The 12,053-nt window shown below is 36.2% G+C and overlaps 3 protein-coding genes across 3 annotated transcripts; 1 reads left to right on the forward strand and 2 right to left on the reverse strand.

Moving 5' to 3' along the window:
• Nucleotides 1-189: 189 nt before the first annotated feature.
• LOC108206824 (histone H4) lies at nt 190-703 on the forward strand. The gene has a single exon (XM_017377239.2). The coding sequence runs from the start codon at nt 257-259 to the stop codon at nt 566-568; it is 312 nt and encodes a 103-aa protein (XP_017232728.1). The 5' UTR covers nt 190-256; the 3' UTR covers nt 569-703.
• A 1,043-nt stretch (nt 704-1,746) lies between these two features.
• Nucleotides 1,747-7,534, reverse strand: LOC108209929 (THO complex subunit 4A-like). Its single transcript, XM_017381145.2, has 5 exons — nt 6,973-7,534; nt 6,589-6,744; nt 4,124-4,192; nt 3,853-4,037; nt 1,747-2,222 (listed from the first exon to the last, which is right to left on the reverse strand). The coding sequence occupies exons 1-5, from the start codon at nt 7,123-7,125 to the stop codon at nt 2,060-2,062; spliced, it is 726 nt and encodes a 241-aa protein (XP_017236634.1). The 5' UTR covers nt 7,126-7,534; the 3' UTR covers nt 1,747-2,059.
• Nucleotides 7,535-8,652: 1,118 nt separating this feature from the next.
• Nucleotides 8,653-10,763, reverse strand: LOC108208364 (cytochrome P450 714C2). Its single transcript, XM_017378894.2, has 5 exons — nt 10,409-10,763; nt 10,069-10,295; nt 9,738-9,985; nt 9,237-9,588; nt 8,653-9,152 (listed from the first exon to the last, which is right to left on the reverse strand). The coding sequence occupies exons 1-5, from the start codon at nt 10,713-10,715 to the stop codon at nt 8,727-8,729; spliced, it is 1,560 nt and encodes a 519-aa protein (XP_017234383.1). The 5' UTR covers nt 10,716-10,763; the 3' UTR covers nt 8,653-8,726.
• Nucleotides 10,764-12,053: the final 1,290 nt, after the last annotated feature.

Below are 12,053 nucleotides of genomic sequence, written 5' to 3' on the forward strand. Positions count from 1 at the left end.
ATGGCAGAAAATAAATGTGCGATCCGCACACCCCCAAATCAGCCAATCACATCCATCTTTACTTTATGACGCGGATGAGAAATCTCAACTTTAGGATGAGACAGACCTCTAATCCAACGACCAGAAACACACCCCGCCTCAGCTTGAAATTCCCAAACCCCCCAAATCTGAATCTATAAAAACCAAACCTCACAAACAAACACTCCACCAAAACCAAAGAATAAAAATCTAGATTCAACAAATTCTTGTGAAAAAAATGTCTGGGCGTGGAAAGGGAGGAAAGGGACTGGGCAAAGGCGGAGCCAAGAGGCACCGGAAAGTACTTCGAGACAACATCCAGGGCATCACCAAGCCTGCTATTCGAAGACTTGCCAGAAGAGGCGGTGTTAAGAGGATTTCAGGTCTCATTTACGAAGAGACTCGCGGTGTGCTCAAGATCTTCTTGGAGAATGTGATTCGTGATGCGGTTACTTACACCGAGCACGCCAGGAGGAAGACGGTCACTGCTATGGATGTGGTCTATGCTCTGAAGAGGCAGGGCAGGACTCTTTATGGATTCGGTGGATAGATTAGCTTTTGTTAGCTGTGATTGTAGATCTTGTCACTGTTTCACATCTAGCTTACTTTTGTTGTCAATTAAAGTTCTATCTATGTGATTGTTATGTATTCGTGGTTTAGTGAAATGAACAGTTGAAATGGTAAATTCGTGCTAATTACCCAATATCCAACAGGAGCAAAAGAATCAATTAAACATTAGTCTTGTACAAGAAGGTTATGAACTGAGAATTGATTCAAAACACAAAATGAGCTTAATTGATATGTAAATGACTAAAAGCAAAGAATAGGCACATAAGATGGTGAAAGTCAATTGTGACAGTAACAACTTCTTATGATATTTTTTGGTCTTTATAAATTAACCTTATGATGCTGTTCCCTTGCTCTTCCAATTTTTTGCTTCTGTTGGTTTGGTCCTGGAAAGTATTGTAATTTGTTGTTTAATGGAATCGTTTAAATTTGTAATTTTGTTAAGATTGCGATAGCATGATTAGGAATTTTTTTAAATGATTGATTTATGTTTTTGACCACAGTAAAATATTAATTATTTAAATTCAACATATTCATGAATTAATTTAAATTCAGCAAGAAATATTTATTGAGTCGTCCAAATTTTAAAAAAAATAAGCTAAACGATCTGAAATTTTGAATAGAAAATATGAGATTCAATCAGCTCATATGATCTCATATTCAACCACCAACAGTTAAGCCCTAAAAGTCCAATATTTGTATGAAGGACTCTTTTAGCACACTTTGAGTGCAAAATGGCCCGAAGAACATAGTTTCAGAGAATGGCCCTCTGGAGCATCTACACAAACGCTATTATTTCTTGTGTTTCCCAAATGACTCGTTAAACTAAAGATGGTGCAAAGCCACAAAAATAGAATGCAGCATTAGAGTTTATATGCACTCGCATGTTGTGGGTTTATTGCTCAGGGCTCAGGGGCTGCATTTTGTTTTTGTCTGCACTGTATATAGTCTTGTGTGAATACGGGTCGAGGGATTGATCTCAAATTAAAGGTGATGAATGACCCAACTCAAATATTTTGGGTGATAAAAATTCAAGTCAATGCATTAACTGAAAAATATATGAGTAACCCAGCTCTGTTAATTAAATTTTGGGTTGGGATTGGATTCGATCAGACTTAAAATTGAAAATAATTATCTACACCAATCCACCAAGAAAACAGGTAAAAAAAAATCTACTACAAATTTGCCATAAATATTAATCTCCTCAACTCCATTGAATTTAGGCAAACAAAAGAGATATATCTGTACTATGTGATCGCAAGTCCAGAATAACAATAAACATTCTTATCCAAAACGTAAAGAATATCATATTACAAGCTCCAAACTCCACAAACCAAGGTCTACTAGTTGCTCTACAAGAGTATTACTTTCTTCTTTCTCACTCTAACTAGAAGCATAAATTACAGGATATTGTGGAGAGGCAGATCAAGTCTGACGTGTGAAAATTCTCTCAACTAAACCCCACAAAGGTACTTCAGTTTATCTGCATTGACTCTGCATGATACTTCTCTAAATCTGCATCAAGATCATCTTGAGATAACTTCTCCCCACGTCCTCTTCCACTTCCTTGTCCCCTTCCAGATCCACGACCTCGACTACCACCACGTGACCTTCCAAATCCACCCCTTCCTTGTCCACTGTTCCAATATAAAAGAAGAAATCAGAAGTGGGAGCATAAAGTGATACAACTTCACCAAGCAAGGAACTAATGCACAATATAGCACATCATGAACATTGACTCATAATACAACCAAATCTTTTAATGCAAACATTTGCAGGTTCATTTCAACTATAAGTAATCTGTAATATGTCTAGAAAACTACTCCTGTCCCACTCATTTTGTCCACAATCATACTTCCACCTTTTATTTAATCATATTAAACAAACTAATAGTTACCAAAATATTGTATTATTTTCAAATAAGCTTACATAATGAACACTGAATATACCACATTAACTGAATGTAGACAATAGTTTTGGGACAAGCAAAATAGGAAATGTGGTCACAATGGATGGGGACAGAGGGAGCATAAAATAATTCAATAATCTTTACTTCCACTAAACAATATTTTTATTAAGTTAGTCTTCCGTATTTGAAATAAAGCGTCACTCCTTTCTGACTCATGTCTAGGGCTGTAAACGAACCTAGCCAGAGCCGAGTTCTACCGAGTTCGAGTTCGGGCCGAGGTTTTTTTAACCAAGTCAAGCTAAAACTCGTTTAGCTTATCGAGCTAAAAATTTTGTTCGAACTCGAGTTCAGTATCAACCGAGTCGAGTATCGAGTTTTCGACGAACTTGCGAGTCGAACCTGATTTCGAGTCGGACCCAAGCTGCTAGTTATTATTTTGTTTTTATTATGAATTTGGGCCTCAACCAGTCATCCCATTACATATATACATGAATATTTCAATTTGCTCGGTTCGTTTACAGCCCTACTCATGTCCTTTGCAAATTTATTGCGAAAGTTTACACAATCAAAGATACTACTTTGGTTTCTTCTCATGACCTTCATCCTTCTCTTACACCCCTCATGGTACACGTTTAAATTCCAGCTCCCAACTTCACTCAAAACCAAATGCCACATACATATTAAACATACTTAAAGAGAAATGTGGGTAAATGTGCTCACCCAAAATGAAGTTGGAAGATATGCTGTGTCTTGCTTTTAAACTTTCCTTGATTTTTTTGAGGTATGATCTCTTAAATCATGAGTTAACCTTTTGCTTCAGCTTTAAAAGATTTCCTGGTTTATATATTTACCTTTTATTGATCATATAAGGCTAAATCTAGATAATGCTGAAAGTTAATTACCATCTTAACTTCAGATGATTAACAATAAGATCTAGAATCTAGAAGCCACCTCAAACTTGTTAAACCCATCCAAAATGGCTATCCATAATTAGCATTTAACACTTGACGAATAAAACATTGATTGATGTAACATATTTCTCACCAATAAGTTAGTCTAAAAGATTTTTAATTTAAAATGCAATGTATTCACATACATAATAATCCCCAATTGAACCTAACAAAATTTAGGAAATAGAACAAACAAAACCGGAAAATTCTGTCCAAAACAGATACCCGAGGCGATTTAAAGAGTCCAGATGACATAGGCTATTCGCAAAGCAATAGCAAACACTTATTTCACAAACAATTACACAATTACGAAGTGTAAGAAATGAAATTTATACACCATCCCATAAAGTGCTACCAGATAGATTCAAAGGCAGTCGAAGCTACTTTAAGTTAGAAGTGAGTGCATACCTTCTAGGGACACCATTAAAGTTGGAGCCGTTGCCATTTGCAGATGGTTGCCGAGCTGCAGGAGTCACTATGTTCGTTCCAACAATTTCTACTTTCATCGGCTTCCCATCAAGCTGGACATTATTGTACTTGGTCACGGCTGATAATGCGTCCTGACGACGTGAGAAGACGACTTCAGCTGTTCCCTATGAATAAAATGTTCTCTAAACTCACAGCAGCGCAGAATACTCTCTTAGAAGATCGCATAAATTTCTGAAAATTAAATATATACCTTTGATCTTCCACTTCGATCATAATGTACTACACATCGTTTCAAATCACCCATCTCTGTAAAGAGCTCCTGCACAAAGTTTCAAGGGCATCTTCAATTATTATTAGATGTACAATTAGAATCAACGTAAAAAATAAGTAAAATCACAACTATAATCTTTGATATCCTTATTCAGCAGTGCAATATCGTTGTGGGTCATATACATAGAAAAAAAAACAGGAAAGACTGATCGGAATTATATTTCAGTGTTAATTGCTCAAAACACAACAGAAATCATGAAGGACACGCCAATGGATTTGTTCTTTCTCTAATACAGTGCTCAGACTGCTTCCATCATATTATATCAAACACACAAATCAAAGCTGAACTATTTGTTCATACCAGTAAGGTAGATGTGAACTGAACTGTACTTATAAATAATGAGGTTTATAAGAAGCCATGGCTGTGTAATCTTATGTTGGGTTTGGTCGGGGAGAATGGAATAGAATGGGTGAAAATAAAGGGAGATAATGGAGTTAAGAGGGAAGATATGAAACAAAAATTAAATAAAAACAAGACTTCTATGATGAGATTTTGAAAGAAAATGGGTATGAGGTAACATGAGCATTCTATTTAATATTGGCGGGTCTCATTTCTAGTTTAAATTGTTATACATGGAATGGAGAAGGGATGACAATATTGAACTTTTACACATAATATAATTCAAATCTCATTTAATCCCTTCTACATTCATTTATCCTAACGAAATCCAAAATTAAAGTCACAAAAAGATGTCAAAGTTGCCACTGTCAAGTACAAAAGAGCAACCAAACAATTCTTGACATCTCACACATCAAAAAATAAGCCTATAGTATTTACTTGACTTGAAAAAAAAAACAAGAACAAAAGGACTTCATAGGCAATCGTGACAGTTGAGATGTTAAAACATTAGCATTTCTCTACTTTCGACGTCGTAGGCATTTATGTACAACAATCAAACTATGGATGCCAAAAATGTAAGTGAAATCTAGGGACTAATTAACATGCAATCAGCGTTGAAGCGCAAAGGCATCCCAAAAGCATAAGTGCAGCACAAAAACACTAAGCAGTAAGCACATGCTTCATCGAAGGGTATTGCACAAAACATAGAAAATTAATTGGGTTTTTTCAAAATACCCAAGTTGCAATTTTTTTTCCTGAAAATACAGTGCAACCATATATGCAATCTCGATTGCAACCTGAAAATCAAATGACTTCAACCAGTGTTGCAACCACATATGCAACTTCAACCGTATTTTTGAAAATAAGTATGAAAACATGGGTACGTTTGCAAATTTCCCAAATTAATATGCACACACATGTAGATGCTAAAACATTATTAGTATAATAAACGTAATAACAATTAATAAGAAACCTGTCATATTAAATTAATTTAATGAATAATAATCAAGATCAGACTCTTGCCCATAATAAAAGAAGAGATGTAACAACTAATCTCACTAGAGACTGGAATGTGTTGCTTTGTTGACATAAATTAATCCTTTTCTTCGCAAGGTTCTCAAAACCTACATTAAGATTACCATCAGTTTGTTCATAATGTTCTTTATGTCCACGCCACCAGCTACAAGAGTGTTTACGGTAGACATGCCCCAAATATACAAAACTGTGCTATCTGAAATCTTGTATGTGCAAGAGAATCTTAAGTGCATTAGCATAGTTAATTATCATTCTTAATATATTATTAGTCTTGAGATTTTAATAGACACAAAACTAATGACCTAGTGACCTCTTTCCCTACATAGAGTCGAATAATCTCACACAATATTCATCTTATGCAAACAAGTACAGAAATTTTGGATCTATATGCCGTAAATACTTCATATGTCTTTTGCTGCAGCATAAATTTATTCATCAAACCCATTATATTATCTTAAGCACACAGATAAGCTAGCATCTTAAATCCCAGGTATTTGAAGATTTAAATTATATGCTCTGCTCAGTTAAAAGATTAAAATTAGGTAAAATAAAATATAAAGATTGTGGGTAAATATTAACCCATTAATTCCTTTATTCTATTTCTATTCTTATACCAATTTAACATAGGGCTTAGACCCACAAATTTGAGATTGAATGCTCCATTCTCCTTCCTAAATCCTACATATTATGTGAAAAGACTTATCATCAATATATGCATTTTTTTTCCCAGCCTTTCCTCTAACATCTCTCCTCTTCTAATTGGTTCACAACTTTCCATTCCTTCCACACCTCATTCCATTCCTCCAAACCAAACTAAAGTAACAATTTCGTGCAAATATAAAACCTCAACATGTTTTATTCAATTTTTTGGCCAAATAAAATGCTTGAGTGAACCATAAAATATATTCCTAAAGCCACGAAACAAGTCAATACTATTTTATCACTCTGTAAATCACATCAGCTGCCAAACACTTAACAAAATCACAAACAAACAGCGAAAAAGAATTAACCTTGATATCCTCCTGAGAAACACCGTAATCCAGATTGGATATATACAGCTTCGTTCCAGTCTCAATCGACGAACCTCGATTCCCACCTCCATATCCCTGATTCGCCATCGCCTGATCCGAACTAAACATATCATGCTTCCAAGCTGAATCTGGCGCCTACACATATCAACCAAAACAAACTCAATCATTTAACTAATTCACACATACACCTACAATTCTCCAATATAACCTCGATCGAACAACAATAACTAAGCTACCTTCAATAAATTAACAGATTTTCACTTCCCCAACATATATTACAAATACAAACTTAACCTAATTAATAGAAAGAATTACAAACTTAAATTCGATGAATTAATAAAATTCTTCGGTCCGAGAACATACCCTGGAAGAAGCGTAAGGAGCAGGTCGGTTCGAAGAGCGATTATTAGACCGGCGAGCAGGACCGGGGCCGGAAGACCGGCCTCGACCGCCGCCGCCGCCGGACTTCTTGTTGCTTTTGATGATGTCGTCGAGAGTTTGGTCTAGACCAGACATATTTGTGTGTGTGTGTATAAACCCTAGATGGAGATACAGATCTGTGAATGTATAATTCTAGGGTTAAACAAGTGAGAAGTGAAAAGTAGTGGAAGCTGGAGACTCGATCTGACTTGTGTCGAAGTCTCGGAGATCGAGAGCCAGAGAAACCTGTTAAGTAATATGTTCAATTATATATACAAAAAGTTGGAATTTAATTTTTTAGTTTTTGCGGCAAGGTCACCGGTTCGAACCCGGCCGAAACATACCTAATTTTTGGAACTTGAAAGTAATTTGTGTTTGTTTTTTAAGAGGAGAAGATGGGTTCCAAATTTTATCATAAACTGATTGAAATTGATTTTAATGATAAGGTGAAATGCGAAGTTCATAATTTTGTGGAACCTAAAAAAGACTTAATTTGAATTATTATGTAAAGAAAAAGAAAAATCAGTATCATGATGGCTCAATATCGTGCGAGAGGATGAGACGTTGAAGATGGAGAAAGAAATGAAGATATTGTTAGGTCATGATATGATTCAAACATGACAAAAGGTTTCACCCATCTACAAAATGTTACCGAAATAGACTATTCGAGTATAAGTGGTTTAGTATCGTTTCAGCAAAGTTGGAGTTAGGGGTGAACATGGGTTGGGTTGGGTTGGGCGGGTTTTTAAAAAAAAACGATCCAACCCAATTAGTGCGGGTTAATAAAAACTTAACCCATTAACTGGAAAAAAATTATGTAACCCAACCTTACCCAACCCAATTAATTCGGGTTGGGTCGGATTGGTTTGGGTTAAACTTGCGAAAATAATAATTAATAAAAATTTAATCATTCATCGGGATAGGAAAAAAAAATATGCTCACTCGCACGTCGATAGCTAGTAACAGTCGGCATACATATTTATAGTTACTCAGTTTCTATGAATCATTCACTAATATTAGTTGATGCGTAAATTTTTGATTGAAGCGAGAAGACTATTACATTAGTGAAACATTTGAACAATGGTGAAATAATAGGAAATTATTGTACACACCCTCAGTTATGTACTCTTATTTATAAGTTGTATTTCAGATCATTAACTATGTTCAAATTCCAAAAGTCATCATTTACATTTTATAGTTATCGAGATACTTAAAATTATTCATATTATTATTGTAAATATATAGACACACCCTAGATAAATCAAATTTAGGTTAAAGATTGATCGAGATAAATTCAAAATTGTAAGATAGGTATGTAAATATTACACACACACATATATATATATAATCGGGTTGGGTTGGGCTAGTTAGAGTTAAAATCTGTAAAACCCTGACCCAACCCAACTTTATCGGGTTTTTTAAAAATTAACCCATTTATTTTTCGGTTTTAAACGGGTCGGGTTAATCGGCCTAAAAAAGGTTGGTTTGGGTTGGGTTAGCGGGTTGAACGGGTTTATGTTCACCCCTGGTTGGAGTCTATGCATGCTAGTTTTCTTGTGCTTAATTGAAGTATATATTAATTAAAGATTAGAAATAGCTGCAAAACAATAATAGATGTTTAAATTATGTATAACAGTTCTCTTATGAACTATGTTCTACATTTTTATTACACTGCCATAGAACATCAGCAGAAAAATTTATAACTTGCGTACAAGAAGTTCCACTCCATATTTAGGCTCTAGCAATAAACCAAAGTTTGGAACATGGCGATAATTGGGTGATAAGGAGAAAGAGAAATTTGCTAACATGACAGCAAACATGACTTTCATCTCCAGCATGGCTAGGCTCAAGCCAGGACATATTCTTGGTCCGACCCCAAAGGGCACATAAGCCTGTGGAGATTTGCAAGCGGCAGAAATGCCTTTAGCAAATCTCTCGGGGTTAAATTTGTCTGCATCTGGACCCCATAGCTGAGTGTCCCGATGCAGAGCCAGGAGCCATATCCAAATGTTGACTCCCTTAGGAACACATAAGTTTCCGATTTGTACATCTGCCAAGGCCTCCCTCGACACAAATGCCACTCCTGGATAAAGCCGCAACACCTCCTGAATTATCATTTTTAACTGCACCCAAAAAATCATTGGCAGCTAGTTAAAAACTTTTATTCGTGCTTCATGAGGCTTATTATATAGATAATTGTAACATACCACTTTCATCTTGCTAAGCTTTTCAGCATCTGGCATCTCCCTTCCGCATAATTCAAGAACCTCAGCTCGGGCGCGGGCTTGCCAATCAGGATGGGCAGCTAATAGCATAAGACCCCATATTGAAGCTATCCCTGTGACTTCAAATGCAGCAAGATAGAGATCCTTGCAATTATCAACAATAAATTGTTGAGGCGTAGATGGGCCGAGCTCTCCATGATTGGAACCATCAACTAGAGTATGTATCATGCCTTCTACTCTGCTCGTGGTGCATTTCTTCGTCGTCTCCATGATGATTGAATATATCTCTTTTTCAAGCCTCCACTGTTCTTTGTTTTGCTTGGTCGGAAGAAATCTGAAATTAGGCATCAAGAACAGTGGTTCTGTATTAATTAACGTATAAAATTGACGTGCATAGTAAGTCCTCCCCGTAACACCTTTTATCTAGAGAGGAAGAGTAACTCAAAAGAACGATGCATGAGAAAGAAGTAGGGAGTTCCTCACCTGTAGAAAGGACGACCATTGAGTATGGTTGGTGAACCAGAAGCTTCTATTAGAGCTCTACATTTCGAAAACAAGCCTGTGTTTGTAGGATAGTTTTCGCCAAACATGATGGTAGAAAACACATGACATGTGAAATTCCTCACATAATCATCCACTTTTATCTCTGCAACTTCCCCAGTAGTCCCAACCACACTCTCCAAAGATTTAACTAGTTTGCTCCCAGACCCTATCACTATGCTTAGCATGTCCTACAACCAATTATTACATGACGTATATTATCTGAATGACTTAAATAACAAATATATTATAAAAGCTTAGAAATAAAGATTACCTTAACTTTGTCTACAAAAAGATTGTGAGCAATGGTTTTCCTCTGGTGAGACCAAACTTCGCGATTTGTCGTGATCAGACCCTTTCCTAGTAGAGGCCCCCTATCTTTCTGCAAATAAGCAGGCTTTCCCAAGTCTAGAGTCTTACTTATATTTATTTCTCTAACCAAGCTGGGATCTGCAATATACAGAATTTGTACCTTTCCAAGTGCAAACGTAAAAGTTTTGCCTGCATTGTTGATTAACTAAAATGAGTCTTGGACAAAGGCCACATTAAAAAATACCGGAAAAATTAGCAAAAACCACATCATACAACAAGAAGAGCATTGTGTATTAAAATACCATATTGTTTCGACCACTGGATAAAATGTGGAAAGAGTACAGAAGAACAGTCCAGTGACGGGGGCTCGTTTAAGTTGAAAATTGAAGGATCAGATGCCAGTTTAATGGACTTGATCTTTTGCATTTCTGGAATGTTCCCTAGAATAAGACTAGGCTTAGGACCATCAATTCCTTGCTTTTGTAACTTCGCCCGGAGAATTTTAGCTTTTAGGCACAGATCACAGAAAACATATATAATCACGCAAAACAAAAGCAATAGGATTGACGAGACTGCATAAGAAACTAGAGATTGTTCCATTGTTAACATTCATATATTTTCGGTGTCTGCTTGACTGTGCTTCCCAACTGAAAATCATACACCATATATAAGGAGTGCACTAATACCATGTTAACCCGTAACATCCAGATTAAGTTGCAGGTTATTCTAACCAAGCCTAACCCTCTGTCAAATTATTTTGTGATTAACAGTTTGTCGGCAATTTTTACTGAGGGACCGCAAGCAAAATGAAACCATATTCATGGTTAGCACAACAGTAGTTGGGACAAAAGTTGTTATCATTACCGTTTTTAGTATTTTTTCAGCTACTTTTCCACCTCTCAAAGTTTGCATTATATGAGATAAAAGCCAATGTGCTCCGGCACGTTTTTTGGCAATGAGAATAAACAGTTTAGCTCCCATCTCTATGAATGCTTTATTTTAGTCTCAGCAATCACTTATTTTAGCTTAAAACTCCATTGTCATCACTCATCAATTAGCATCATCTTGGAAATACATTTCCATGATATTAAGCCCAGGAACAAGAAAGTGTACACTTTCTTGTGTAAGATTTTTAAGAATGTTAAAAATAGCTCTATGCACATTCGGAACTCCCCCCTAAGAAATTATCAATTTGTGTGTTTTATTAGGAAGGAGTGGTGGTGATCATCACCCGGCTGGGGGAGATCTCCCCGAACACGTAACGCCATATTAGTGTTAAATAGCTGCTGCTGATATTGTGCATGTTCCATCTTTTCTATGTAAAAACCTAGCTGTAGTCTCCAGGCTCGTGATACGTACTATATATTGGCATGCCTTCAAGCGTGGGGTGTTGACAGCAAAGATGACCAAATATCAGGAGATAAATATACATGTCAATTAGATACTGTCAAAATTCTCAGATGTGCCTACTTACTGTAGAAGAGGCGAATCCTGAAATAATGCAACAACTCATAATTCAATATATTTCATTTGATCCGGAACCACAAAATGCATCAAGATGTTCAATTTTTTTTTTTGGTGGCAGAATATGAAGCGCAAAATTGGTGATTAATTTGTAAGTGTCTTGCATGTCAAAGAATCAAGTCCGAATAAATGAAATAACAATGGACTTGGTTTGGTCGGCTGTTATCTGCAAAAATGGAGTGGCCACACAAGTAACAAATGATTACTGTGAAGGTAGGTGTTAGGAAGAGAGTTTACCAAAATCATATCGCATTCTAATATTACTCCTCACTTGAAAGCCCATTTTCAGGTCGAGAATGGATCATGGGCGAGTAAACATACTAATCTGACACGGAGAGCAGTTGTATTTGAAGAAAGTGGTAGCTTTGTATCAAAGTTTTCAGGTGATGTGCCCGTGTTGATGGACAATTGGTATTCAGCTAG

This window comes from Daucus carota, chromosome 2 (assembly GCF_001625215.2).
Source record: "Daucus carota subsp. sativus chromosome 2, DH1 v3.0, whole genome shotgun sequence".
Classification (NCBI taxonomy): Eukaryota; Viridiplantae; Streptophyta; class Magnoliopsida; order Apiales; family Apiaceae; genus Daucus; species Daucus carota.

Bases quoted from the DNA above. Each gene is read 5' to 3' on its own strand.
- LOC108206824 (XM_017377239.2), top strand. From the start codon at position 257: ATGTCTGGGCGTGGAAAGGGAGGAAAGGGACTGGGCAAAGGCGGAGCC.
- LOC108209929 (XM_017381145.2), bottom strand. From the start codon at position 7,125: ATGTCTGGTCTAGACCAAACTCTCGACGACATCATCAAAAGCAACAAG. The intron at 6,745-6,972 runs GTATGTTCTCGG...TGATATGTGTAG, and splicing joins CTCCTTACGCTTCTTCCAGG to GCGCCAGATTCAGCTTGGAA. The intron at 4,193-6,588 runs GTTAATTCTTTT...AACTTTGTGCAG, and splicing joins TTTCTCAGGAGGATATCAAG to GAGCTCTTTACAGAGATGGG.
- LOC108208364 (XM_017378894.2), bottom strand. From the start codon at position 10,715: ATGTTAACAATGGAACAATCTCTAGTTTCTTATGCAGTCTCGTCAATC. The intron at 10,296-10,408 runs GTATTTTAATAC...TCAACAATGCAG, and splicing joins CCAGTGGTCGAAACAATATG to GCAAAACTTTTACGTTTGCA. The intron at 9,986-10,068 runs GTAATCTTTATT...AATTGGTTGTAG, and splicing joins TTTTTGTAGACAAAGTTAAG to GACATGCTAAGCATAGTGAT.